The sequence below is a fragment of the Stigmatopora argus genome, chromosome 3 (assembly GCF_051989625.1).
Source record: "Stigmatopora argus isolate UIUO_Sarg chromosome 3, RoL_Sarg_1.0, whole genome shotgun sequence".
NCBI lineage: Eukaryota > Metazoa > Chordata > Actinopteri > Syngnathiformes > Syngnathidae > Stigmatopora > Stigmatopora argus.
This window is the reverse complement of record NC_135389.1, coordinates 4,151,646-4,179,469: the sequence shown is the minus strand read 5'-3', so window position 1 is coordinate 4,179,469 and position 27,824 is coordinate 4,151,646. Positions and strand designations below refer to the sequence as shown.

At 40.0% G+C, this 27,824-nt stretch overlaps 2 protein-coding genes across 3 annotated transcripts; both read right to left on the bottom strand.

The window, feature by feature from the left end:
* Positions 1-217: 217 nt before the first annotated feature.
* arpin (actin related protein 2/3 complex inhibitor) lies at positions 218-12,015 on the bottom strand. The gene is made up of 6 exons (XM_077596541.1): positions 11,756-12,015; positions 9,210-9,285; positions 6,686-6,818; positions 4,912-5,118; positions 2,896-3,053; positions 218-1,185 (listed from the first exon to the last, which is right to left on the bottom strand). Exons 1-6 carry the CDS (start codon positions 11,845-11,847, stop codon positions 1,177-1,179), a joined length of 675 nt encoding a protein of 224 aa, XP_077452667.1. The 5' UTR covers positions 11,848-12,015; the 3' UTR covers positions 218-1,176.
* fam169b (family with sequence similarity 169 member B) lies at positions 6,715-27,779 on the bottom strand. 2 transcript variants are annotated; one of them, XM_077596540.1, is made up of 10 exons: positions 27,751-27,779; positions 27,531-27,597; positions 26,175-26,307; positions 21,427-21,529; positions 21,264-21,349; positions 19,012-19,174; positions 17,896-18,078; positions 14,015-14,146; positions 9,210-9,285; positions 6,715-6,786 (listed from the first exon to the last, which is right to left on the bottom strand). In XM_077596540.1, the coding sequence occupies exons 2-8, from the start codon at positions 27,536-27,538 to the stop codon at positions 14,016-14,018; spliced, it is 807 nt and encodes a 268-aa protein (XP_077452666.1). In that variant the 5' UTR covers positions 27,539-27,597; positions 27,751-27,779; the 3' UTR covers positions 6,715-6,786; positions 9,210-9,285; position 14,015. The 2 variants fall into 2 exon arrangements, with proteins under 2 accessions (XP_077452666.1, XP_077452665.1); XM_077596539.1 differs by having other exon boundaries at positions 6,745-6,818.
* Between the last annotated feature and the right edge of the window lie 45 nt (positions 27,780-27,824).

Sequence of the window (27,824 nt, the reverse complement as noted above, 5' to 3'; positions counted from 1 at the left end):
GTCGAGGCAACCCAGCTTTGACACTCCATGCCCCAGAACTGAACGTATCCCAGTTCGTTTTTAAAATTATCGAACCAGCCACGACTCGCTTTGAATGGTTTCACTGGTGTCTTTTTCAGATGCTTGCTTTGCTTTCAAGTCCATGTAGATTCTTCTGGCTTTTTTGCAGATTATCGACTCGGACACACTATCTCCAGTAAAAAATGCAACCTGTATGGCCCGGTGCTCATAGATATCTTTATGCGAAAGAGATGCGGCAAGAAAGACAGAGCGATGCTGTTCTCATAAACAGCCTCTCGCATACTCACCCACCGGAATGGCCGCATCGGGAACCATCTTGGATATTCGTATCTCTGGGTGCAGGTTTTTGTTCCAACTGATCCAGCACGAACAGTTTAACCAATGAGGTTTAACCAGGTCTGAAACCAGCAGCACCTGATGGCAACCAACTGATTACACTTTTAAAACACCAGATTGCTGAAAATGTATCCTCTTCATTGGTTGGAATGAAAACCTGAACCCACTGCAGCCCGGTTTGGACACCCATGACATACAGTATGTATACATTTCCCTATTACAACTGTTGCACTGAAATATCAATAAAGAAAAAGAATGAGCAGTTTTTTTGTGTGTCTTTTATTCTTATCATTTTGATAGAAAATATACACAAACTGTATGTTTGTAGTGTTGTAGAAATTAACATATATGTACCCTCGTGAAGGCAAGCGGCATACAAGTGGAATAAAAGAGTAAAATTAAAAACCTCTAAAAGCAATACAAACCCTTGTAATAGCAATAAAATCTAGTGTCAAATTGTAATAGAAATAAAATCTAGTGTCGCATTGTAATAGCAATAAAATCTAGTGTTGAATTGTAATAGCAATAAAATCTAGTATAGAATCGTATGTAGTAGCTTCTTTTTAAAAATGCAACACAACCAGTGAAAATATGAGACAAGAAGAAGTCATAAAACATCTCCAGTGGGTGAGAAGTGCAATAGAGGAGAATAAAGATACCAGCTTAACTCTAGGATGAGAGAAAATTTCAAGCGGTATGCAAAAATTTTAATATGTTGTGGGAAACTGAGGAAATCTGGTCCACTACATTAAGCTAAAGTTGAGGCTGTTCCATCTGGTAATGTGCAAAGAACTTAAATGGGCTGATGATGAGTTTTCTTTAGTCATTCTGAAAGAGAAACAAAATTGTGAGATTTTTAATACATTGCACGATATAGTACAGATGCTACCCTACTTACGAACATTCGAGTTGCGAACAACGGTACATACGAACATGTCTGCGAATATGGCATATGTCGAAAAATGTTTCGAAAGAGATGCTGTAAGGTCGTAAGTTAGATTTTGTATTGCGAACCTTTTTCTGAGTAGTGCTTCTTTCCGCCGCTAATACCGACGCCTGGCGCTGTGAGAGGGAGAAGGCCCCGCAACGTGTCGAGGAGGAGGAGGAAGAAACGCCTGTCCCCATGAAGAAATTCGAGACGAAACTCATCGCACTCTTCGAGCAGCAAGACCCAAATATTGAACGTTGCACAAAGGTTGCAAATCAATTGAATTATGCCATACAGTGCTTCATCATTTATGATGAAAAAAAGAAGAAAACTGTGCAATCGTCGTTAGATCGCTTCTTTCGGCCAGTTTCTAGTAAATCCTCCAAGGAAGATACTCATCGACCCTCAACTTCTTCCTACATTGAAGTTACAGAGGAGGAAGTAACTTTTGAAGCCCATTCCAGCGACGACGAAGAGCCTCATGATATAAAATCCTCCTCTTCCTCCTCCTCCATCATCATCTCCTTACGCATCGAGTACATCTTCCAAAAGTAAGTTAAACTTCATTTTATTTATCTTATTACGTACATGTACATACTGTGTGTTACTTATATAAGCCTTAAACATACGTATATAAACCTTCAATATACTTATATAGGCCTTAAACATAAATTATAATACAAAATATAGCACTGAAGCAACTTACGAACAAATTAACCTTACGAACAATCGCTCGGAACCTAACTCGTTCGTAAGTAGGGGAGCGTCTGTACTTCATAGTTTTATATGTCAAAACACTGAGTTGCAAAATGGATTACCGTAATTATTCGAGTTTAATGTGCAAAGTTTTGCACCAAAAAACTGAACCAACTTCCCAGTGAAAAACTGTGCCGGTGAAAAAGTCCCCTCCGCACCCATTATGTATAATGGGATACGTAAAACCTGTCTTTGTCCGCCAGATGGAGATAATCTACCTTCTTTTACAAAAGCCAGCCCTCTCCAAATAGCCTTTGGCAAGTTTATAGGGCAATAGGGGTAAAAATAAAAAAAGTTGCTCCAGAGAAACGAGTCTGCCCAGGGAGCACTATCCTCGCTCAAGAAGAATTGAATCAATTATTTGGTGAATCTGATGATGAATCAGACTTTGAAAAATACTAACTATTATGATGATAAATTAGACTTTAAGGATTAAAAATTGTAAATTCCATTTGAGAATTGTGTTCATATTGGTAGTAGTAGTATGTTTTACCATGTTTCTGTACCATATGTTGTGAATAAATGTTTTGTCATGGCGATATGTGTTCAGCATTTACCAGTTACCAGTACCAGTGCAATCCTTGGTTTGAGCTGAGAAGAAGTGAAAAAAAAAGTTTATACCAATGTTTAGTCACAAATTATGGGTGCACGTTAGACACGTGTGCGCATTATACTCGAATAAATACGGCATGTGTACTTTTCAGGAGGTACATATTTGAGTTCTGCTTAATTAAAAAATAATCAGTTGGACATTTAAGTAGTTCCTTGCTTATTTGTCTGCAGAACTATGCATATGAAGGGGAACTTGTTTTAAAGCACTGATATGAAGCAGTTTTAATTTTAGGTGCACTTACCCATTCATCGTCATGCGATCCTTCTATTTCACTGCAGGCCTCTGTATTTGCTCCAGCTTTGTTGGCCATAATCTTGTCTGTCCATGATGCTCCAGCATTCTCATCTCCAGCAAAGTTGCATTTGGACACAGTCCTGCCCTCTATTTTAGCTAAAGAGACTAAAAATAGAAATACATTGTCAAAATTCCCTTACACCTGAAAATGAATTCAATTAATCTTTTGAAAATCTAACTATAATTTGCCAGCAAATGTTGTTTTATTATTGTAGGCACTCAGGTTACTAGTATACTCTCCCACCTTAAAAAATCAACAATTTTCCATCATTTCATTTAACACTTAAGATAGTAGAGTACTGCTTACTGTATAGGCCCGATTATAAGACAATGTTTTTTTTTACATTGCAATAAGACTAAAAAAGTTTTCGGAGTCCAGGCATCATACTCATTCACAACGCTAAATGGCGCTATATATCTTTAGAGCGAATTCTGAATTTAACTCCCGAGGCCAGAGCAAACCCCTGTCATGAAGAAGAAAAATAAAAAGAGCAGTAGCATGAAGAAAAATACAAAATAGCGGTAATAAAGAAAAGAGGGGAAAAGAAGAGAAGAGATAAATGGAGAAACATAGCGACAATCTGGAGAGAAGTGGGTCGAAGATCGGCCAGGTTAACCGGCAGCTGAGGAGAAGTTATGATGCAAACTTCAAGATGATGGTGATGAATGAGTCTTCAAACAATTGCAGAGCGGCTGTAAAATATGGTGTCACAGAGAGTAATGTATGGAGAAGGAGTGCTCAAAAAGATGGCCTAAAAATGCTCTCAGTCAGAGAAAAGCTTTCCGTGATCCTCAGAGCAGCCGCTTCCAAGAGCTTGACAGTCGGGTGTGCGCGTACGTGGATGAGAAACGAAAGGCCGCCTATCAGAAGAGCTGTCATTCAGCTCAAAGCCGTGGAAATAGCCAAAGAGCTAAACATACCCACCACTGACTTCAATGCAAGCCTCGGCTGGTGTAAAAGAATGATGCGGCGCAACGGACTAACGCTGCGACGCAGAACATGTCTAGCCCAGCGCCTGCCCTCTGACTTTGGAGAGAAGTTGTTGTCTTTTCAGCGCTACGTGATCAACTTGAGGAAAAAGCACTCTTACCCACTGGATCAGATTGGCAATGCTGATCAGACACCTGCCAATTCCTGTCACCGTACGCAAGGTGAGAAATCTGTTATTTTAAAATCCACTGGAAATGAGAAGAGGCGCATTATCGTCATGTTAGCCTGCCTCGCAGAGGGAAACAAAACTCCTTCCGTATAGGATTTTAAAACGCAGGACAGCTTGGGGGACTCAAAAAAAGGATGCATTTTGTGGACACTTAGTGATCATTCCGGGGGGAATGAGAAGTCAGCTGCAGGTGTTGGATGTTGTGGCCAACAAACCATTCAAAGACAATCTGCGAAAGAAATACACAGAGTGGATCCTGTATGATAATTACGCGCTCACACCAACTGGAAAGATTCAGGTGCCTCCGGTACGTTTGCTCTGTGAGTGGATCCTCCACGCATGGGATGCAGTTTCCTCAGAAAGCATCATCCACGGGTTTAAAAAATGTTGCATACCAAATGCCAGTGAAGATAACGTCCTATGCGAGGAGCCAGAGGATGGGAGTGAAGACAGTGATACTGAGCACAGCGAAGAAGACAATGTTTGTTAGGAGTAATGTTCTAACATGACAGATTTCAGCGACTCTCAAGTTTAAATCTATTTTCATTATTTTATTTTTCTTATTGTTATAATTTGTTTCAGATGTAATGTAATTATTTTCTGTATAAAATTGAATTTGGTTTTCAAAAGTATTTTTGCAAATTTGAATCTTGAAAAAGAGGGGGTCGTCTTATAATCGGAGTCGTCTTATATTCGGACCAATACGGTAATTCAAAAGACTTCCAACTGAAGTGCTACATTTTGGTAGTTCAGGTTTATTAAATTGGTGAAAAAATGGAAATAGTTTTACTACCAAGACTCACATATAAAGGGGCTGTTTCCTCTGGTCTTTAGTCGAATGTCTGTTTCTGTCTCTAGTTCTGTTTTGTCCATCTCACACTCAGGGTACCAGAAGGCCCATGTCCCATGAGATCTGTGCTTGTCTGTTATCTCCACCAAATCCTCTTTACGAATCAATGCTGCTAGCTGCTCTTCTGACAGAATGTCTGACTCCCCTTTAGCCTCCACCTCTAGATGGAAATAAAATGCGAACAAACACATACACATTTATGCATTACAGAATATAGGTTTAATGTACAGCACATAGTAACGAGTTCTGCACCTAGGACCTAATCAAGACTTATTACTACTTCTTGATTATTTATTTATCATTACTATTTAGTGATTATTTATTTATCATTACTATTTAGTGATTATGTATTTATCATTACTATTTAGTGATTATTTATTTATCATTACTATATTTTGATTTTCTATGTGTTTTCTTGTTTGTTGTTGCGTCCAGACTCAGCGAGTGGTGCAACTAGGCGCTGAACGTCTCCAAAACCGTAGAACCCATCCTGGAATTCTGATGACCTCACTTGGACTACTTATTCATTTCTTATTTATTGATTATTTCGTGATTATTTATCGCTACTGTATATTGATTTTCTATGTGTCTGCTTTTTTGTTGTTGTGTCCATAGACTCAGCGAGTGGTGCAACTAGGCCAGCATGGGCAAACTACGGCCCGCGGGCCATATACGGCCCGTTAGGCCTTTTAATCCGGCCCGCGACGTTGTCCAAATTATTATAATTTTTTTTTTAAATGGGGTCAAAATACAGGAAATCATTGGATGACCTGCATGAGCAATTCTGCCGTCGGTTTTGTGATTTTGGAAAAATTGACAGCTGGTGTCATGTCCTTTCTCACAAGACCCGGAAACGGTTCCACAGGAGTTGCAGTTGGAACTGATTGATCTCCAATGTGACAAGTTCAACTCCCTGAAAGTCTCTGAGTTTTAGGCTTCATTAAGTGCAGCCAAATTTCCAAACATCCAGAAGATGGCACAGAGGATTCTGGTGTTATTTGGCTACACATGTGTGAACAGACCTTTAGTCTGATGAAAACCAAGAAAGCACCCCATAAATCCCATATGAGTGATGAGTATGTTCATACTTCAGTCCTTTTTTTCTGTTTATGTTTCATATGTATTGTTAACGGATGCAGTTTTTATATGTATCGTATCTTGTGCTGACCCGGCCCGCCTGTCAAATTTTTAAAGCCAATGTGGCCCCCGGGCCGAAAAGTTTGCCCAACCCTGAACTAGGCGCTGAACATCTCCAAAACCGTGGAACCCATCCTGGACTTCTGACGGAACAAGCCCGCTCCGCTCTGCTGACCTCTCTTTAACTACTTATTTATTGATTATTTAGTGATTATTTATCTCCAATGTATATTGATTTTCTATGTGTCCGCTTGTTTGTTGTTGCGTCCATAGACTCAGCGAGTGGTGCAACTTGGCGCTTCACTCTAGTGACCTCACTTGGACTTCTAAATTATTGATTATTGATTTGTCTGTCTGTTGTTATTTGTACACTATGTGGTCAAAGCTTTAAATCTCATTATACTTGTATAATGACAATAAAAGCATTCAATTCAATTCAATATTACTCTAACATGTTGGGACCTCAGATGTTTGCTCCATTTCCCTCCTTTTTACGACTCAAAAAGCCTCACTAGTGGGTGTATTGATTTCATTACACAGTACCCTAGTCAGTGAATTGATTCAAAAAGTAATAGGTGGCCTTTACTTACTGTATGAGGACATAAGGAAGCCCGTGTTGACCTTTTTGGTGTCGCTGAAATTTGGTTCAATCTCCTTTCCGCTACCATCATACTTCCTCCGATGGATGCGCCTAGGTTTGATGTACAGCACAGAGTAACGGAACTGTCGAAGGAAAAATATTTTATAACTTCTGTTGTTATAAACATTCAATGTCTGGATGTGACATACAGTGGGGCAAACAAATATTTAGTCAACCACCAATTGTGCAAGTTATCCTACTTGAAAAGATTAGAGAAGCCTGTAATTGTCAACATGGGTAAACCTCAACCATGAGAGACAAAATGTGGAAAACTCCCCCAGAAAATCACGTTGTATGATTTTTAAAGAATTTATTTGCAAATCATGGTGGAAAATAAGTATTTGGTCAATACCAAAAGTTCCTCTCAATACTTTATGTACCCTTTGTTGGCAATAACGGAGGCCAAACGTTTTCTGTAACTCTTCACAAGCTTTTCACGCACTGTTGTTGGTATTTTGGCCCATTCCTCCATGCAGATCTCCTCTAGAGCAGTGATGTTTTGGGGCTGTCATTGGGCAACACAGACTTTCAACTCCCCCCACAGGTTTTCTATGGGGTTTCATATCTGGAGACTGGCTAGGCCACTCCAGGACCTAGAAATGCTTCTTACGAAGCCACTCCTTTGTTGCCCTGGCTGTGTGTTTGGGATCATTGTCATGCTGAAAGACCCAGCCACGTCTCATCTTCAAAGTCCTTGCTGATGGAATAAGATTTTCACTCAAAATCTCTCGATACATGGCCCCATTCATTCTTTGCTTTACACAGATCAGTCGTCCTGGTCCCTTTGCAGAAAAACAGCCCCAAAGCATGATGTTTCCACCCCCATGCTTCACTGTGGGTATGGTGGTCTTCGGATGCAATTCAGTATTCTTTCTCCTCCAAACACAAGAACCTGTGTTTCAACCAAAAAGTTCTATTTTGGTTTCATCTGACCATAACACATTCTCCCAGTCCTCTTCTGAATCATCCAAATGCTCTCCAGCGAACCGCAGACAGGCTTGGCTGTGTACTGGCTTCAGCAGGGGGACACATCTGGCAGTGCAGGATTTGAGTCCCTGGCGGAGCATTGTGTGACTGATAGTAGCCTTTGATACTGTGGTCCCAGCTCTCTGTAGGTCATTCACTAGGTCCCCCCGGGTGGTTCTGGGATTGTGGCTCACCGTTCTTATCATTTTGACGCCACGGGGTGAGATCTTGCATGGAGCCCCAGATCGTGGGAGATTATCAGTGGTCTTGTATGTCTTCCATTTTCTAACAATTGCTCCCACAATTGATTTCTTTACACCAAGCGTTTTAACTATTGCAGATTCAGTCTTCCCAGCTTGGTGCAGGTCTACAATTTTGTCTCTGGTGTCCTTCGACAGCTCCTTGTTCTTGGCCATAGTGGAGTTTGGAGTGTGAGAGACTGAGGTTGTGGACAGGTGTCTTTTATACCGATAAGTTAAAACAGATGCTATTTATACAGGTAACGAGTGGAGACCTCTTTGACAGCCAGAAATCTTACTTGTTTGTAGGTGACCAAATGCTTATTTTCCACTCTAATTTGGAAATGAATTCTTTAAAAATCAAACAATGTGATTTACAGTTTTTTACCACATTCTGTCTCTCATGGTTGAGGTTTACTCATGTTGACAATTACAGGCATCCCTCTCTAATCTTTTCAAGTAGGAGAACTTGCAAAATTGGTGGTTGACTAAATACTTATTTGCCCCACTGTAAATCTAAACACAAACACAAATACAATCCGAACTGCCAAATCATCGATGAAGAAACCACACTTGCAAAGGTACCCAGTATTTATTGCGGCTGTTGGAGTGAGACTTATCTGTGTAGTTAAATGCAAAGGTGCTGTCTGTCTGTGACGTCACTCTGTAGTCTCATCATCTAATTTTTTTAACCGCTTTATCCTCACTAGGGTTGCAGGGGGTGCTGGAGCCTATCCCAGTTAACTTTGGGCCGCAGGCGGGAGACACCTTGAATTGGTGGCCAGTCAAGCGAAGGGCACAAGGAGACAAACAACCATTCACGCTCACACTCAAATACCTAGGAGCAACTTAAGTGTCCAATCAGTCTACCATGCATGTCTTTGGAATATGGGAGGAAACCGGAGTACCCGGAGAAAAATCCATGCAGGCCCAGGGAGAACATGCAAACTCCACACAGGTGGATTTGAACCCAGGACCCCCACTGTGAAGACGACGCGCTGACCACTCAGCTGCCAGGCCACCCACTCTGTAGTAGTGCTGTAGTATTTTGGTCAACAGCTAAATTGCCTAAAACTGTTTTTTTTTTACTTTTTTGGTTTATTTTACAAAGAAAAGGGCCATGGGTTCTGGCTCATATTAAATTCAGTAAAGTACCTCCCCACATGATAGTAGGCCTTGAAACAATTATTAGCTTTGCATAAATTGTTTTGTTTGCTGTGCCATATTTTCTATTTGTGATAAAAAGAAAGTAAACAAATACTGTAGTACCTTTTGATTTTTCACATCAGTCAAGGCATGTCGAGAAACATCAACAAGCGTTCCTTCAAGAATCACACCAGAACCACTGCAGGGGGGAAATAAAAGTGACAGGTTCCCTTTTAGCAAAATGTAATAGGTTAATGAAATGATAAAAAACAAACAAGAAAAAACAAAAACAAAGCAATGGCTCTAAGATAATGCTACATACACACACTATACATATACACACATACACATATATACATGTATATATGTATACAGTAATACCTTGAGATACGAGATTAATGTGTTCTGGGACCAAGCTTGTATGTCAATTTGCTCTTATCTCAAATCAAATTTTCCCGTAGAAATGAACTAAATACAAATTAATTTGTTCCCACCCTCTGAAAAACACCAAAAACAGGATATTACAATGGAAAAACATCTTTTTATTGGTTCTAATTCACCGCCTACTTACAAATGAACAAATATCACTCTGGTGGTTATGATCTTCAATCCTAAAACGTGACATTATGCAATACAGACAGACGGTAACGGAGTGCGCGGACACGAGAGGAGAGAAAGGAGAGGAGATAGACTTGACGGACGCGCTCGTAACATAACATACATTTTAAGTTAACTTAAATGAACTTGGATTACTATACACACACTTAAAAATAAGTTTTAATCTTACGTTACACTAAGGGCAAAAATGTTAATGTATCCTACTGCGGCTTTCCACACAGAACTTCCTGCTTCTTCATGCCTCAGAACCGAGCGTATCCCAGTTTGTTTTTTAAAATTATCGAAGCAGCCACGACGTACTTTGTAGGGTGCAGCTGGTGTCGAAGAGTCCCCTTTTTCAGAAGGCTTGCTTTGTCTTGAAGATTCCGCTGGCTTTTTCGCGTATTATTGACTCGGCCACGCTATTCCTCGCAAACAGTTTATCTTTTATCCATATTAAAAGAAGGTTCTCCATTTTGTTATGAATGTCACTGCGCAGCTAGGAAATTATGGTTAGTCCTTTGGAAGGCTTGTTATCCTTTATAGCTGCCTTTTGCTAAGGGTGGTGCATATTGTCAAAGTACTCCCCTCGTATTAATGGGTACACGGTTGATTGGTTGCCGGTCTTTTGGTCGCCGATCTTTTGGTCGCCGGTCCTTTGGTCGCCGGTCTTTTGGTCGCCCGGAAGGTTATTGATGATTACCATTTAAATCGTTGCTCAAATTCCCTAAATACAAACTGCGAATTACTATTTAGTCATACTTAATGCTCTAGTAATTATTAGGCTAAAGAAAAGCTCCAAATTTCCCAGACTTTTATTGTTTTTTGTTGGAGAACTTGTCAAGATCCTGACCGACGTAGCTTCTTAAAGGGACAACGCATATACATACAAACTCTTATAAACTCACATGTTGGCTCAGTGAAACTGCTCATGGCCATTGTTGGCTTTTATTGATGCGTAGACCGTGTTGTTTTACCTTGTTTTGTCGCCGGTCTTTTGGTCATTGGTCTTTTGGTCGCCAGTCTTTTGGTCACCCGTTGTTGCAGTCGGGCGACCAAAAGACCGGCGACCAAAAGACCGGCGACCAATCGACTGCACACGGTATTGATGAGCCAGCTCATTCACGCATACACCACTCGAGTATTTCCTGCTTAATATATACATACACTTTTTCTTCTCACCACCCTTAATTGCATCGGTTTCCTTTGGACCCATTGTTTTCCCTTAATTCTGCGATGATTAACGCAAAAAACCCACATAAAAAATACAACCTGTACTCCCAGTACTCGTAGATATCTTTACGCGAGGGAGATGAGGCGAGAAAGTGTGCTTCATAAGCAGCCTCTCGCGTACTCGGTAACCTGGCTGTCTCATATGGTTGTATCTCAAGGCAAATAGTATTTGCTAGGAATTTTCCTCGTATCTCAAATTTCTCAGAAGTTGGGGCACTTCTATGTCAAGGTATTACTGTATGTTTATATATATACACACACATACACGTACATACATGTCGTTTCTTTCCTCAAGGCAAATAGTATTTGCTAGGAATTTTCCTCGTATTTCAAATTTCTCATAAATTGGGGCACTTCTATGTCAAGGTATTACTGTATGTTTATATATACACGTACACACACACTCATACACACTCACGCACATACATACACATACGTACACACTCGTACACACTCATACACATTCAGATACACGCACACAGACGCACATGCACTCATACACATTCAGATACACATGTACACACACATTCAGATACACGTACACACACATTCAGATACACGTACACACACATTCAGATACACGTACACACACATTCAGATACACGTACACACTCATTAACACACGCACATTCAGATACACACATGCACGTACAAATTCAGACACACATACACACACGCACATACATACACACGAACATACACGTCGTTTCTTTCCTGTTCTACAATACACAGTATACTAAATACTAAAATACTTAACATCGCATTGGTCGGAAAGGGAAAACTTTTCAGCCCAAAGTATTGAAAAGTACAGCAGTGCAATGTTTCAGACAAATCCCTACCTTTCATGTGAGTTCGGTGACCACACACGGCCATATTTCTCATTGTGCACTGGTTTGTTTTTTAAAATTGTGTCATGGTAAATGCGGCTCATTCTCCACAAATTCTATCGAAAATCCCCGAAATTCCGTCAGGCTGTTTTTCCGCCAACTGCCATTTCCGGTTACACCCACTTGAATGTTACGCTTGGTGTTTTACACTGAACAGCAGTTTTCTACAGTTCCGGTTTCTCTCTCTCTCGCTCTCTCTCACCCCCACCCCCACTCAACCCCCCCACGCACACACACATGCAGGCACACGAATCTTTTGGATGAATAGGCAGCGCAAGATGTTTTATTTATTATTAATTTACCATAATTTGTACTCAAATGGTTAAAAAAAACAGGTTGTCATAATGCCCCTTTAACTGTTATAGTCTCATTGACGATGAATGACACCTACAAGCGGTGGTTCCACCGCTGCATGAAGCATTTTCATTCTAGTTTACGTATCTCTAAATAGACATCCAATCCATTTTACAGGTCAAGACTGGTAGCGATGAGCACCATCAATGACACTGAATGAGATAAAACATGGATGGAAATCACAATGTAAATGCAAATGTGTTGTCAATGTTGTTACCTGGTTTAAAAATGAATTAAAAACCAAGGAGAAATATGTCCCATTTAACAAGCATTGGAGTTGTTTGCTCATCCTATTGAAAGTTACATTTTCCTAATTTAATACTCTACTACACATGTGTCAAAGTGGCAGCTCAGGGGCCAAATCCGGCCCGCGCATCATTTTGTGTGGCCCGGGAAAGTAAATCATGAGGCGACTTTCTGTTTTAGGATCAAATTAAAATGCAGAGTATAGATGTATATTATATTTCCTGATTTTCCCTCTTTTAAATCAATAATTGTAATTTTTTAATAATTTTTTTCTGTGTTTTTAGTTCAAAAATCATTTTGTAAAATCTAAAAATATATAAGAAAAGCTAAAATAAACATTGTTTTAGATCTATAAAAAATGAATATTCAGGGATTTTAATCCATTTATCAAAAAAATCTAAATATTATATCTAAAATGGTCCTGCCCACATGAAATCGAGTTGATGTTAACGCGGCCCGTGAACCAACCCGAGTCTGACACCCCTGCTCTACTAGTTATATATATATATAATCTCATTTTCTGACCCACCTTATCCTTATTAGGGTCGCGGGGGGTGCTGGAGCCAATCCCAGCTGTCTCCGGGCCACAGGCAGGGGACACCCTGAATCGGTGGCGAGCCGATCGCAGGGCACAAGGAGACGGACAACCATGCACACTCACACCCATACCTAGGGGCAATTTAGAGTGTCCAATCAGCCTTCATGCATGTTTTTTGGAATGTGGGAGGAAACCGGAGTACTTGGAGGAAACCCACGCAGGCCCGGGGAGAACATGCAAACTCCACACAGGTGGACCGACCTGGATTTGAACCCAGGACCCCCACTGTGAGGCTGACGCGCTAACCACTCATATATATATATATATACATATACACATACGTACATACATACATACATACATACATACATACATACATACATACATACATACATACATACATACATACATACATACATACATACATACATACATACATACATACATACATACATACATACATACATACATACATACATACATACATACATACATACATACATACATACATACATACATACATACATACATACATACATACATACATACATACATACATACATACATACATACATACATACATACATACATACATACATACATACATACATACATACATACATACATACATACATACATACATACATACATACATACATACATACATACATACATACATACATACATACATACATACATACATACATACATACATACATACATACATACATACATACATACATACATACATACATACATACATACATACATACATACATACATACATACATACATACATACATACATACATACATACATACATACATACATACATACATACATACATACATACATACATACATACATACATACATACATACATACATACATACATACATACATACATACATACATACATACATACATACATACATACATACATACATACATACATACATACATACATACATACATACATACATACATACATACATACATACATACATACAAAATGTGACTGTGGACTTATTCTGAGATTGCTGTTTTTAAATGAAGTTTCCGTCTTAGTATACTTCATGTGCACAAATAGCGGGAGAGTCGGATGTTGAGCCAGATATTTCGTCGTTGAGTCCATTCGCCTGGAGCTTCAACTTCATACAGACGGTCTCTTTGATCTTCATTTAGTTGCAGGAAATGCCTACATACTTAACAGAGAGACATGTTGTTATATCTTGCACAAAATGACTACCTTAAGCACCTGTAATTGGTTATAAATTGTGGCAAAACTTTTATTAATTCAATTTCCATACCGCTTATCCTCACAAGGGTTGCAAACAATGTTCCCTCTAAGCTGCGCGCGTGCGCAATTGCTCACTACTCTCGTCTTCTCCGCGCACAGCAATCATATGGAGCACACAAAATAAATTCCAACCTTTTTTTCCGCCATGATGGCGCCGTTCACGCGGCAGCCAGTGTCAGTAGCTCTGTCCACTCTTATGTTTTTCGTGTTTTACAGCCCTTCTATCTTTTTTTGAAATACATTTTAATATTTCTTAATACATTCCTTTTGACTTTACTGTGCAAATCGAAGAACAAGCGGTGAAATCGGAGAACTGTCTAAATCTGCTGTGCGTGTGGTTGTGTGTGTGTGTCTAGTATGTGTGATCGTTTGTCTTCAACCTACACTAAATGGAAATTAGCCCTCGGCTACAATCTTACACATATATATATATATATATATATATATATATATATATATATATATATATATATATATATATATACAGACACTCCCCTACGTACGAACATACGACTTACGAACAACGGTACATACGAACATGTCTGCAAATTGCGTTTATGTCGAAAAATGTTTGTAAGTTCGATTTTGTATTTTTTTCCGAGTAGTGCTTCTTTCCGCCGCTAATACCGCCTGGCGCTGTGAGAGCTCAGCTCACCCAGCATCTACCTTCTTCTGTCCAATTCGTTGCAATGCGGAAGTGCGTGAACGTATCTCCAATGCGCAAAGAACCTTTTTCATTTGTATCATTAAATATCTCGTGCATCCATTATTGAATATGGTTGGTAAAAAGCGAAAGGCTTCTATTGAGGGAGTTGCAAGGAAGAGGCAAGCCATTTCATTTGAAATGAGTGGCAATAATAACGAAGCTTGATGCGCGTGACAGTGGTGAGCGTTGCACATATACAACTTGAATCGTTCGACCATCAGTACCATTTATAAACAGAAAGATCGAGCAGCAGGACCCAAATATTGAACGTTGTACAAAGTTTGCAAATCAATTGAATGATGCCATACAGTGCTACCGCATCATTTATGATGAAAAAAAAAAGAAGAAAACTGTTCAATCGTCGTTAGATCGCTTCTTTCGGCCAGTTTCTAATACATAAATCTCTCTCTCTATACAGTACTGTACATATTCTCTACATTTTATTAAATGTTTTTTTCAGTACAAACCAATGCGTGTTACTTATACAAGCCTTAAACATACAAATGCACTTATATAAACCTTCAATATACTTATATAGGCCTTAAACATAAATTATAATACAAAATATAGCACTGAATCAACTTACAAACAAGTTCAACTTATGAACATTCGCTCGGAACCTAACCCGTTCATAAGTAGGGGAGCGTCTATATATATATATATATATATATATATATATATATATATATATATATATATATATATACATACACATTAACATGAATATAAATATGTTCATTAGTATGTGCTATCCATTATTAAATAAATCAAAGCAAATCCATGGAAAAATATTGCATATAGTAAATGGAAACTTGACTATCTCAAGTGACACGTTCAGCAGAAAAGTCATTTGAACGAGAATGAGAAGTGAGAAGGACAGATGTGTAATATAAGGTAAAATTTAAGTGGGATTTGTGCATATTCTAATGGCATTTATGAAGATGTTTTATTCATAGATATTTTTTCATTCATTTTCTGAACCGCTTTATCCACTTTATCACTCGTGGGGGGTGCTGGAGCCTTTTCCAGCTGACTTCGGGCCAGAGGCGGGGGCACCCTGAATTGGTGGCCAGCCAATCACAGGGCACAAGGAGACAAACAACCATTCACACTCAGACCCATACCTAGGGGCATTTTTAGAGTGTCCAATCAGCCTACAATGCATCTTTTTGGGATGTAGGAGGAAAATTGAGTACTCAGAGAAAACCCACGCAGGTCTGGGGAGAACATACAAACGCCACACAAGTGGACCGACCTGGATTTGAACCCAGGACCCCAGAGCTGTGAGGCCGACGCGTGAACCACTCATCCGCCGGGCCGCCCATTCATAGATATTAATCATTACATTTTATTATTACTAAATAATTTATGTGTAGTAGACATGCACCTGCTTATGGCAGGTGTGATACTGGTGTGTGCCCATAGCGAGCAATGATGATGTTGCTCACACTTGTGTGCTCAGGGAGGTTGTCTTTCTGCCCAGACAAACAAAAAATTAGAGGGAACATTGGTCGCAAAGGGTACTGGAGCCTATCCCAGCCAACTTCGGGCAACGGGGAAGGGACACCCTGGATTGGTGGCCAGCCACTCAAGGGGCACAAGGAGACGGACAACCATTCACACTCATACTTAGGCGCAATTTAGAGTGTTAGCCTACCATGCAAGTTTTTGGGATGTGGATCGAAACCGGAGTACCTGCAGAAAACCCACCCAAACCTGGGGAGAACATGCAAACTCCACACAGGAAGGTCCAACCTGAGATTTACCCCTTGATCTCAGATCTGTGAGACTGACGTGCTAATCATTCTTCCAACTCTTCATTGGTTTTGTCAAAACAATACAAAATATATACCAATTTGTATTTATTATTCAAAGTTGCTGACTCAGTTTGACAGCTTTTTATTAACTCATTGTTGCCTGCCGCTTTGACGATTAGGCTGGCAGCGAATTGTTGGTAACTACCCAACCAGTCAATATAGATTTGACGTCTAGGAACGTCAGTGACACTGAAACATGACAATTAGCAGCCGGTCCTAAATGGAATAGATGTTGATTAATACCGACAATGAGTTAAATCTGGGTGCATTGCGTGAACGATAACGTTTTATTATGATTGATGAAAAATGTATGTAATCATATTTTATATCAATGTCTTACGTTTACAAATTCCTAAATACTGACTAATGACTTATTTCCTGTATTATCAACTCAGAGGATGATCAATTCAGAGAAGAAAATATTCCAGGAAAAATAAAAAAATGATGAATTCATTTTTAGGTTTCTCTAAATTTATATTTATATATTCATAAATTGACTTAATAAAAGTCAATGAAGCTCAGTGCTTGCATCATTATATTCTTTACGCGAATTTTTCCACTTTTCCTACAAATGAATATCGGCTCCAAATATTAGTTATCCACTTCCTCTAACTACTAATAATTGGTATCGTCTCGGTCCTGAAAAACCCATATCGTCGATCTCTACTTACGACCAACTTTCAATTTCGAATTTCATGGTAAAACCAATCAAAACTCGTCTCTGTTTCTAATGAGGCACAATCCCTCTCTTGGCTCCTGTGCTCCCATCATGTCATCGTTATTTTAAGAAAGCTCATGGCAATATTAAATTAATGTTTTTTTTTGGTGCAATTTCAAGATTAGGGGATCTGTGTGAGTCTTGATTGTTTGTTTTAATCTTTGACAAAACTCTTATCATTTAATTTGTGTGTGAAATTCTGTGAAAGAGGGACCTTTAAATCTATTCTATATTGCATTGTTAAAGAAAATAAAATAAAAAAACTGACATGCATCCCTTTAAAAAGAAAAACCTGTGAAATTCCTCTTGAGCAAATATGGATAAAATCAATTTTAATAATAATTGAGTATTTTTAGTATCAACACTACTTTGTTTTTAATAATTCTTTTTTTTAAATTGCAAAGTTATTTTACCTGCAACCATGCCAGTTGAAAGTGGCACACTGATGCCCAGCACCTCCTCGCTGGGGAAGGATGAGCAGAAGTCCCCCAGCATTTTAAGTCCAAGACCTTGCCTCCTCCAACTTCTTCTCACCAGCACAGTGTCCAGGACAGGCAGCAGGTAGCAGCGACTGCTCCAGGTGTCACACAGATTGCCTGGAACATCACACAGGCACAAGTGAGCATTAGAAATGAAAACCACAAACAGTAAAAAGCTGATTTCATCTTGAATACCCTGCAAACTTTTTTTTTTTTTTAAAGGCACAAAACAACAGAAAACAGGGTGGTTAACAAGTCTGATGAAATAGGGTGACCCAAATCCAAAATCGTATTTAAAATGATGCTCAATAATTGTGAAAAATAAAGCCCTCTGCCCAGGTCTCATATGCTGTGTGTATGTCCAGCGAATTCATCAAAAGCCTTGAGTGTCACAAGCCGAAATATTTGCATCTCTTATATATTTGCAGAGCCAACGGAACACTCCGACAGGGACAATACCGCATCAATCTGTAACATTTGCGGAGGCAATTTTTTTAGTTTTTTAGCAGACTGTATCTTATTGTATTTTACGGTATCTTTATTTATTTTTTTGCAAGTGTAACAGAATGCCAGAATGCATCTTAAAGGCATTGTGCTATAGGCCCAACGGTGCTAGGCCAGAAAACAGTGAGAACATTGGACTTTGGCTCGTGACAACAACAGGTTGCACTCAGAAACTCGACACTGATGCGGAAGGAGATGTGAATTACGGGGACAGCTACAACAGCGACGTAGCACTTGATTTTCACCAGTGAATTTGTAATTACTTACCAGTAATCGCCTTGTATTTGTGCCTTTTGTTAAATAAATATGTACTATATGTTACCTGGTTTCTCTTTTCATCTATAAAATTTACCGCATCTTCTCAAAATTCTGACTAGCTAGTCGAAAAATACCCTCTAATTGAACGGCACCTCTAACTCAACGGCACTACGGGGAAAGTTTGAAAAATAGAACGGCATGCCGTTGCAATAGAGGTTTTATGGTAGATGTTAAGAAGGAAACATAGTCAGACAGAAACACAAAGTCACATGGAAATAGGGATAGCACCTTTTTGCTTGACTGTGTAGAAGCCCACGGCTTGAGCATCTTGCCAAAGCAATTTAGCACTTTCTGTTCGAGGGTGCAGAGAGAACGGCCCTTCCTCCTCAGATGTCTTCTCAACAACCTGACTCAGCAGGAATATAATAAGTCTCTCAATAAGTGACTGCACCTGAAGAAAAATATAGCTCCTGTTTGAAACTGGCACTTTTTAAATACAGTGGTACCTCTACTTACAAATGCTTCTGCATACAAATCTTTCAGGTTACAAAAAGCCTCAATGAGGAAATATTTGACCCAATATCTCATCTCATCTCATTTTGTGAATGGCTTTATCCTCACTAGGGTCGCGCGGCGTGGGGTGTTTTTGAGCCTATACCAGCTGACTTTCGGCCAGAGGCGGGGGATACCTTGAATTGGTGGCCAGCCAATCCCCGGGCACAAGCAGGACAAACAACCATTCACGCTCACACTCATACCTCGGGACAATTTAGAGCGTCCAATCAGCCTAACATGCATTTCTTTGGAATGTGGGAGGAAACCGGAGTACCCAGAGAAAACCTATGCAGGCCCAGGGAGAACATGCAAACTCCACACAGGTAGACCGACCTGGATTTGAACCCAGCTCCCCCAGAGGCCGACGCGCTAAACGGGCCAGCCCTATTTGACCCAATACAGACGCTCCCCTACTTACGAACGCAATTGGTTCCGAGCGATTGTTCATAAGTTGAATTTGTTTGTAAGTTGATTCAGTGCTATATTTTGTATTATAATTTATGTTTAAGGCCGATATAAGTATATTGAAGGTTTATATAAGTGCATTTGTATGTTTAAGGCTTGTATAAGTAACATGCATTGGTTTGTACTGAAAAAAAAAACATTTAATAAAATGGAGAGAATATGTACAGTACTGTAGAGAGAGAGATAGATTTATGTATTAGAAACTGGCCAAAAGAAGCGACCTAATGACGATTGCACAGTTTTCTTCTTTTTTTCATCATAAATTATGCGGTAGCACTGTATGGCATCATTCAATTGATTTGCAAACTTTGTGCAACGATCAATATTTGGGTCCTGCTGCTCGATCTTTCTGTTTATAAATGGTACTGAATGTGCAACGCTCACCACTCTCACGCGCATCAAGCTTCGTTATTATTGCCACTCGTTTCAAATGAAATGGCTTGCCTCTTCCTTGCAACTCTCTCAATAGAAGCCTTTAGCTTTTTACCAACCATATTCAATATTGGATGCATGAGATATTTAATGATACAAATGAAAAAGGTTCTTTGCACACTGGAGATACATTCATGCACTTCCGCATTGCAACGAAGAAGAAGGTAGATGCTGGGTGAGCTGAGCTCTCACAGCGCCAGGCGTCGGTATTAGCGGCGGAAAGAAGTACTACTACGAAAAAGGCCCGAAATACAAAATTGGACTTGCAAACATTTTTTGACTTAAACGCAATTTGCAGACATGTTCGTATGTACCGTTGTTCGTAAGTTGAATGTTCGTAAGTAGGGGAGCGTCTGTATTTAACGGAATTAAAGTTATAAAACGTCGAACAAATCAAACATCCTCGAAACGCGAATACACTTGTATGTAGTATATAATAATACACTGTATCTAGTTTTTTTGTAGTCAGTCCCCCAACACCTTGCTGGCCTTAGCTAAAAGGAAGCTTTGTCTCCATGATGCCGGAACCGAGTTTAGTGCGCTGTAGGTGGATGCGAGATCGAGCTTGTTACCAGGTGGAACAGGGGGGAACGACACCGGTCCAACTTGTAAAGAGTCAGCCACCAGAGCGGCCCGAAATGGGGTAGAGGCCATCGGTAGATTTTGAGCGACCAAAACAGTTTCTATAATGTTTTTTAAAGGTTTATAGGCAATAGTATTAAAGATTGTGGAACAAATTATACTAATTCAATGTAAAAAATGTCTCTACCTACGAAAAATGCAATATATGAAACCACTTCTGGAACAAATTAAGTTTGTCAGTGGAGGAGGCACCACCACATGAGGGAAAGGGTCGCCAAACAAACTAGATAACACTCAATTGTGATCAGGTCTATGGCGTTCACTAAATGACAAAATAATGAGAGTACTTAACATTATCTAGCAGTGACTGTGGCATCACCATATTGAGCAAAATTGGAGGATTGGCGTCAATATTTCTGTAGATTATGCACATATTAAGGTAAATATACATATATATATATATATATATATATATATATATATTTGATATATCAGAGTAGGATTACTGGAAGCAAGTCTGTTCTTGATTTGCAGGATGTCCGCATAACGTCATTCACACACCACCAACTTCCATGTAAGTATAATGCCAACACTAGAAAGGAAGTGGAGAGCAATAGTAGTGTCAGAGGAAGTCTCATTTCCCTCTTGTTCTCTGTGAGTGTGTGTGACCTTGATTTGGATCTTCAGGTGGATGAAGTGCCAATATTGAACATCTTGTTTGGTTGTCTTCAAATAGTTCCAGCCATTTAATGTTCCTTGCTGTTATTTCCAACTATTTGGAAACACAAAAAGAACATTGTTCAAGGGAATGACAAAACCCATGTAAACATTGTTGCGCTCCAGCCATTGTTGCGCTGCCAGCCACCTGTTTTATCCTAAAACAGAAAGTTGGCACTCATGATTTACTTACTCGGGCCACACAAAATGATGCGGCGGGACAGATTTGGCCCCCGGGCCGCCACTTTGACACCTGGGCCCATAGATGAAGGTGGAAACCTAGACCGACCGGTAAATAGAGAGTTTCGCCTTTTGGCTCAGTTCCTTCTTCACAACGACGGACCGGTGCAGAGTCTGCATCACTGCAGATGCCACCCGAGCCGCCTGTCGATCTATATTTGACAGATCTAAACAATTCAGGGTCTCCAAGGGGGCTGGAATGGGGCAAAAAGGCGAGCTGTTAAATTAGCGCATTGAAAAGAATGCGCCACGAGAATGATGGTTCTCCAGCCCTGATGTATCATGTCTGTATTTTGGGAGGAAGCAGTGTCTCTCATCTCATTTTCTTCCGCTTTATCCAAAGTCAGGTCGTGGGGGCAGCAGCTTCAGCAGGGCAGTCCAAACTTCTCTTTCCCCAGCCACTTCATCCAGCTCTTACGGGAGTATTCCAAGGCGTTCCCAGGACAGCTGGGAGACATAACCTCCCCAGCATGTCCGAGGTCGGCCCCGTGGCCTCCCGTGACCGGACGCTTCGCCGAACGAAGGTTCGGCCGAACGGAGGTTTCGCTGAAACGGGATTCGCGCGCTCGCCCCGCCCCCGGATCGTGTGTGTACATGTTTTTCAACCTCGGCCCACGGGCCATATACGGCCCGTTTCAGATAACATTCATTTAGGAATAACAAGGGAATGTACTGCCCCCCGCTGGACATATTTCTAAATACAAGTACGTACTACAATGTGCTGCCAATTTTTTATATTTTTTATTTGGACATGCAATGTAATTTATCAGAGCTGGGGATTGATGTCTGACACTGAGAAAAAACAACACTAGAAGACTTATGTGAAATTCTAAGAGCAAATTCTAAGAACAAAACCTGAAAATGCCATGGAACACACTTTTACTTCTAGTTTAATTTTAAATAATTTCCCATTATTTCAGGAAATATATATTCAAAATGATTTGCTGAAAACCTTAATTCAAAGATTAATCTCAACGTTGTCTAGGCTGGTGTAAATTTTCTAGAGTGGGATTTCTGGATTTACAATTTCATTACAGTAGTACTTACTGTTACTACTACTTTATTTTCTCAATTTCTTCTGTCACGTACTGTTCTGCGTGATCTCCAAATGGCTACTACTTTAAACGCAAGGATTAAATAAAAAATTGGCAGCACATTGTAGTACGTACGAACTGTCCGTCGGCCAAACGTCTTTCGGCGAATCGTCCGAGTACCGTGGCCTCCTCCCGGAGGGGACGTGCCCAGAACACCTCCCGAGGGAGGCGTCCAGGGGGAGTCCTGTTCAGATTCCCGAGTCAAGTCATCTGGCTCCTCTCGATTCGGAGGAGCAGCGGCTCTACTCCGAGCCCCTCCCGGATGACCGAACTTCTCACCTTATCTCTAAGGGAGAGTCCGGACATCCTGCGGAGGAAACTCATTTCAGCCGCTTTTATCCAGGATCTCTTTCTTTCAGTCACGACCCACAGCTCGTGACCATAGATTAAGGGTGTCAAACTCGGGTTGGTTCGCGGGCCGCATTAACATCAACTCCATTTCATGTGCGGACCATTTTAGATATAATATTTAGATTTTTTAAAATTTGATTGTAAGAACTGGATCAAAAGCCCTAAATATTCAGTTTTTTTATAAATATAAAACTGTTTATTTGAACTTTTTTTCTTAGTAAGGGAAAACATCTAATAATCATTTGTTTTTCATTTCAAATGGAAACAAATGTTTTTTAAAATTATATTCATTATTAAAGTGGAAAACAGAAAATATTTTTAAATATTTATTTAAAATCAGAGATTCAGAGATTTTACAAAATGCGTTTTGACCTAAAAACACCAAAAGAAAAAAAATGATAAAAAATTGCAATTATTCATTTAAAAAGGGCAAAATCAGGAAATATGATATACATCTATAATCTTCATTTGAATTTTATCCTAAAACAGAAAGTTGGCACTCATGATTTACTTACTCGGGCCACACAAAATGATGCGGCGGGACAGATTTGGCCCCCGGGCCGCCACTTTGACACCTGGGCCCATAGATGAAGGTGGAAACCTAGACCGACCGGTAAATAGAGAGTTTCGCCTTTTGGCTCAGTTCCTTCTTCACAACGACGGACCGGTGCAGAGTCTGCATCACTGCAGACGCCACCCGAGCCGCCTGTCGATCTCCCGCTCCATTCTTCCCTCACTCATGAACAAGACCCAAATATACCGTATTTTCACGACTATAAGGCGCACATAAAAGTCTTAAATTTTCTCCAAAATAGACAGGGTGCCTTATAATCCAGTGTGCTTTATATATGGACCAATACTAAAATTGTTATCACGATAACATAAATCAGTCGATAGGACAACTACGGCAAGCAGCCCCCGACTCTACTATTTTCCCGTAAATAATGTACTGCGCAGTGACTGCTGGGATATATAGTTTTTTTTTGTCAATACACCCAATGGATTGTGGCCTGGCGATCGGCATCAACACTAGCTAGCTACTATTTGCGAATGGATTGTGGCCTGGCGATCGGCATCAACACTAGCTAGCTACTATTTGCGAATGGGTTGTGGCCTGGCGATCGGCATCAACACTAGCTAGCTACTATTTGCGAATGGATTGTGGCCTGGCGATCGGTATCAACACAGTTGCGAAGCATGGAAGACAACCTTGGAATAGTTACGCTAGCTACTAGCTAGCTACTATTTGCGAATGGATTGTGGCCTGGCGATCGGGATCAACACAGTTGCGAACCATGGAAGACAGCCTTGGAATAGTTACACTAGCTACTAGCTAGCTACTAGCTACCTACTAGCTAGCCACTAGCTAGCCACTAGCTAGCGACTAGCTAGCGACTAGCTAGCGACTAGCTAGCGACTTGCTAGCGACTAGCTAGCGACTAGCTAGCGACTAGCTAGCGACTAGCTAGCGACTAGCTAGCGACTAGCTAGCGACTAGCTAGCGACTAGCTAGCGACTAGCTAGCGACTAGCTAGCGACTAGCTAGCGACTAGCTAGCGACTAGCTAGCGACTAGCTAGCGACTAGCTAGCGACTAGCTAGCGACTAGCTAGCGACTAGCTAGCGACTAGCTAGCGACTAGCTAGCGACTAGCTAGCGACTAGCTAGCGACTAGCTAGCGACTAGCTAGCGACTAGCTAGCGACTAGCTAGCGACTAGCTAGCGACTAGCTAGCGACTAGCTAGCGACTAGCTAGCGACTAGCTAGCGACTAGCTAGCGACTAGCTAGCGACTAGCTAGCGACTAGCTAGCTACTATTTGTGAATGGATTGTGGCCGCCTGGACGAACGTATTAAACTCAGCGTTTTCGATGGACAATTGTTCAATTCGGACACAGAAAATGAGGACTTTGATGGTTTTGTGGGTGATAATGACGTGAGTACATTGTAAAATGGCTAAATAAAGTACAACCGAACTCAGTCTTCCTTCTGTTGCCTTTTTAAAAACGTGTTTTTAGCGTGCGGGTGTAGCGTGCATTTGGTGCATGTAGCACCAAATTAGTGTGTTCGCCGTTGTAGTATATTGATACTATTAGTGCAAAGTTATCACAGCCGTCAACCTGGGTGTATTGACAAAAGGACTATATATCTCAGCAGTCACTGGGCACCGGAAATAGCGTCTGGGGCTGCTTCCGTGGACAGCGCTATTACGGTTTGATAATCATCCATAAATAATATATATATATGCCATGCCTGGCTGCGTCTAAAAGAACGGCGCGTCCTTTGTGTGTGTAAAATACAGAAATAGCACTCGTTATTGACACTGCGGCTAAAAATACGATGCGCCAAATAGTCGTGAAAATACGGTAGTTAAATTCCTCCACCTGGGGAAGGACCTGGTCCCAGGCATGCCACCTTTTTCCGACTGACGACTATGGTCTCAGATTTGGAGGTGCTGATTCACATCCCAACCGCTTCACACTCGGTTGCAAGTCGTTGCAGCAAGAATTGGAGATCACGGCCTGATGAAGCCAACAGAACTACATCATGTGCAAAAAGCAGGGATGCAATACTGAGGCCACCAAACCGGACCCCCTCAATGCCACGGGTGCGCCCAGATATTCTGTCCATAAAAGTGATGAACAGAACCGTGACATAGGGCAGTGTGTAATTGTGAAAATGTTTGCAGTGGTTGCCACGAAAGATAGCCACATTCACATGTTTTCTACTGCCAAACCCATTCCCAATTAGACCATTTTTTAAATCCATTTTCTAAACTGCTTATTTTCATAAGCGTGGGGGGTGCTGGAGCCTATCCCAGCCAAGGGATGTCGGAGGAAACTGGAGTACCCGGAAAAAAAAAATCACACAAGCCCGAGGAGAACATGCAAACTCCACACATTGAAGACCAACCTGGGATCGAAACCTCGACCCCAGAACTGTGAGGCTGGCGCTCACTGTGCCGCCCGAAAGTTCAAATAAATAAATAAATAAAAGGTTAAAATTGAACTATTTACCTTAGACGTTTTGGATGATACAAACCACTCATTACTTTTAGGTTGGGATTCCAGCGACAAAATATATTTTTCAGAAGCAGCTCTCATGTCGATTTCATCCAGTGGAGGAAGGTCAACAGGGAACATCTTCCTGCTTTAAAATGTAAAAGTTTAAAGTTTTCCATTAATATGCCTATTTCAAATCTTCACACTACCATTAAATATGCCATTCATCTTCACCAGAGATGTACGTCAATAGTGAGTTATTCACTATATTCAGAAGCTGAATCTGGATTGCTAAATGTGAATCAGAAACACCTAAATTGAATAGCTGTATTATAAAAGTGTAGCATCTGAATAGCAATATGAATCATTGCATTAAAACAGTAATTTTATTGAATATATCTATTTGGCCCGGCCAATGGTGTAGTGGTTGACTCGCCTGACTTTGGTGTGGGCAGGCGCGGGCTCGATTCACTGTCGTTTATCTCTCTGTGTGCCCTATGACTGACTGGCAACTAGGCTAGTGTGTTGTCTGCCTTTCGCTTGAAGTCAACTGGGATAGGGTTAGGGTTAGCAACCACCACAACCCTTATGAGGAGGCGTGGTACGGAGGATGAATGAATTATATATATATATATATATATATATATATATATATATATATATATATATATATATATATATATATATATATATATATATATATTTATATATATAACATATTATAAACATGTATCTGCTGTAATTATATTTATGTGGAAAAGTATTCCAATGAACTTTAAACTAAGTGTAGTAGTAGTTAAAGATTGTGATGACATTCATTTTGCCAATTAAAGCTTTCCTGTGTCTTCTAAAATTACACACATGCAAATGCATATATATCTATATATTTATTTATGTTAAAGAACGTGTGCATTTGCATGTGTGTAATATATATATATATATATATATATATATATATATATATATGTGTGTGTGTGTGTGTGTGTGTGTGTGTGTGTGTGTGTGTGTGTGTGTGTGTGTGTTAAAGAACGTGTGCATTTGCATGTGTGTAATATAATTACAGCAGATACATGTTTATAATATGTTATTGATACAAAAAGTATACTATAAAGCCCCCTTAACCTTTACCTTTTCTTTGTTTAAGTTTACGGCTATGTGGTGACTTCTAGTGTTTCAAAAACTACAATGTAGTTTTAATGACCTGATTTGCACATGATGGATATTGTTTGCGCAAATATACAATTCAACAGAGAATACATCCGTTTGTAGTTTGTAACTTTAGATTCATTTCAATGAACGAGGATTTACGGGATAGAATATGAAATAAGATATATATTATTAAAACAGTCATAAAATCAAAATTTAACTTACCAATACATTTTGCAATGATCCGACGTGCGTTTGCCCTTTCGGAGTAAACTTTGTATTTCTAACGTAGCTGTGCATAAACGGGATGGCAAGTAAAATTAATATATTGATACATTTGCAAAGAATAGGTAATATTTTAAACAACAATATTGACACGTTCAATATTAGCATAAGATTGTTAATATTGAGACAATTCTTCCTGATTTTACTGTATACTACATACCTTGATGTCATCGTTAAGTAAGAGGCGTGAAGCGGAAGCATAGAAAAAAAATTAAAGCTAGTTTTCAAAATAAA

Bases quoted from the DNA above. Each gene is read 5' to 3' on its own strand.
- fam169b (XM_077596540.1), bottom strand. The intron at 19,175-21,263 runs GTAATCCTACTC...ATTTTTCTTCAG, and splicing joins CAAGAACAGACTTGCTTCCA to GTGCAGTCACTTATTGAGAG. The intron at 18,079-19,011 runs GTGCTATCCCTA...GTGATGTTCCAG, and splicing joins CTACACAGTCAAGCAAAAAG to GCAATCTGTGTGACACCTGG.
- arpin (XM_077596541.1), bottom strand. From the start codon at position 11,847: ATGAGCCGCATTTACCATGACACAATTTTAAAAAACAAACCAGTGCAC. The intron at 6,819-9,209 runs GTACTACAGTAT...TTCCTTCGACAG, and splicing joins CTGATGTGAAAAATCAAAAG to TTCCGTTACTCTGTGCTGTA. The intron at 5,119-6,685 runs GTAAGTAAAGGC...ATTTCCATCTAG, and splicing joins CTTCCTTATGTCCTCATACA to AGGTGGAGGCTAAAGGGGAG.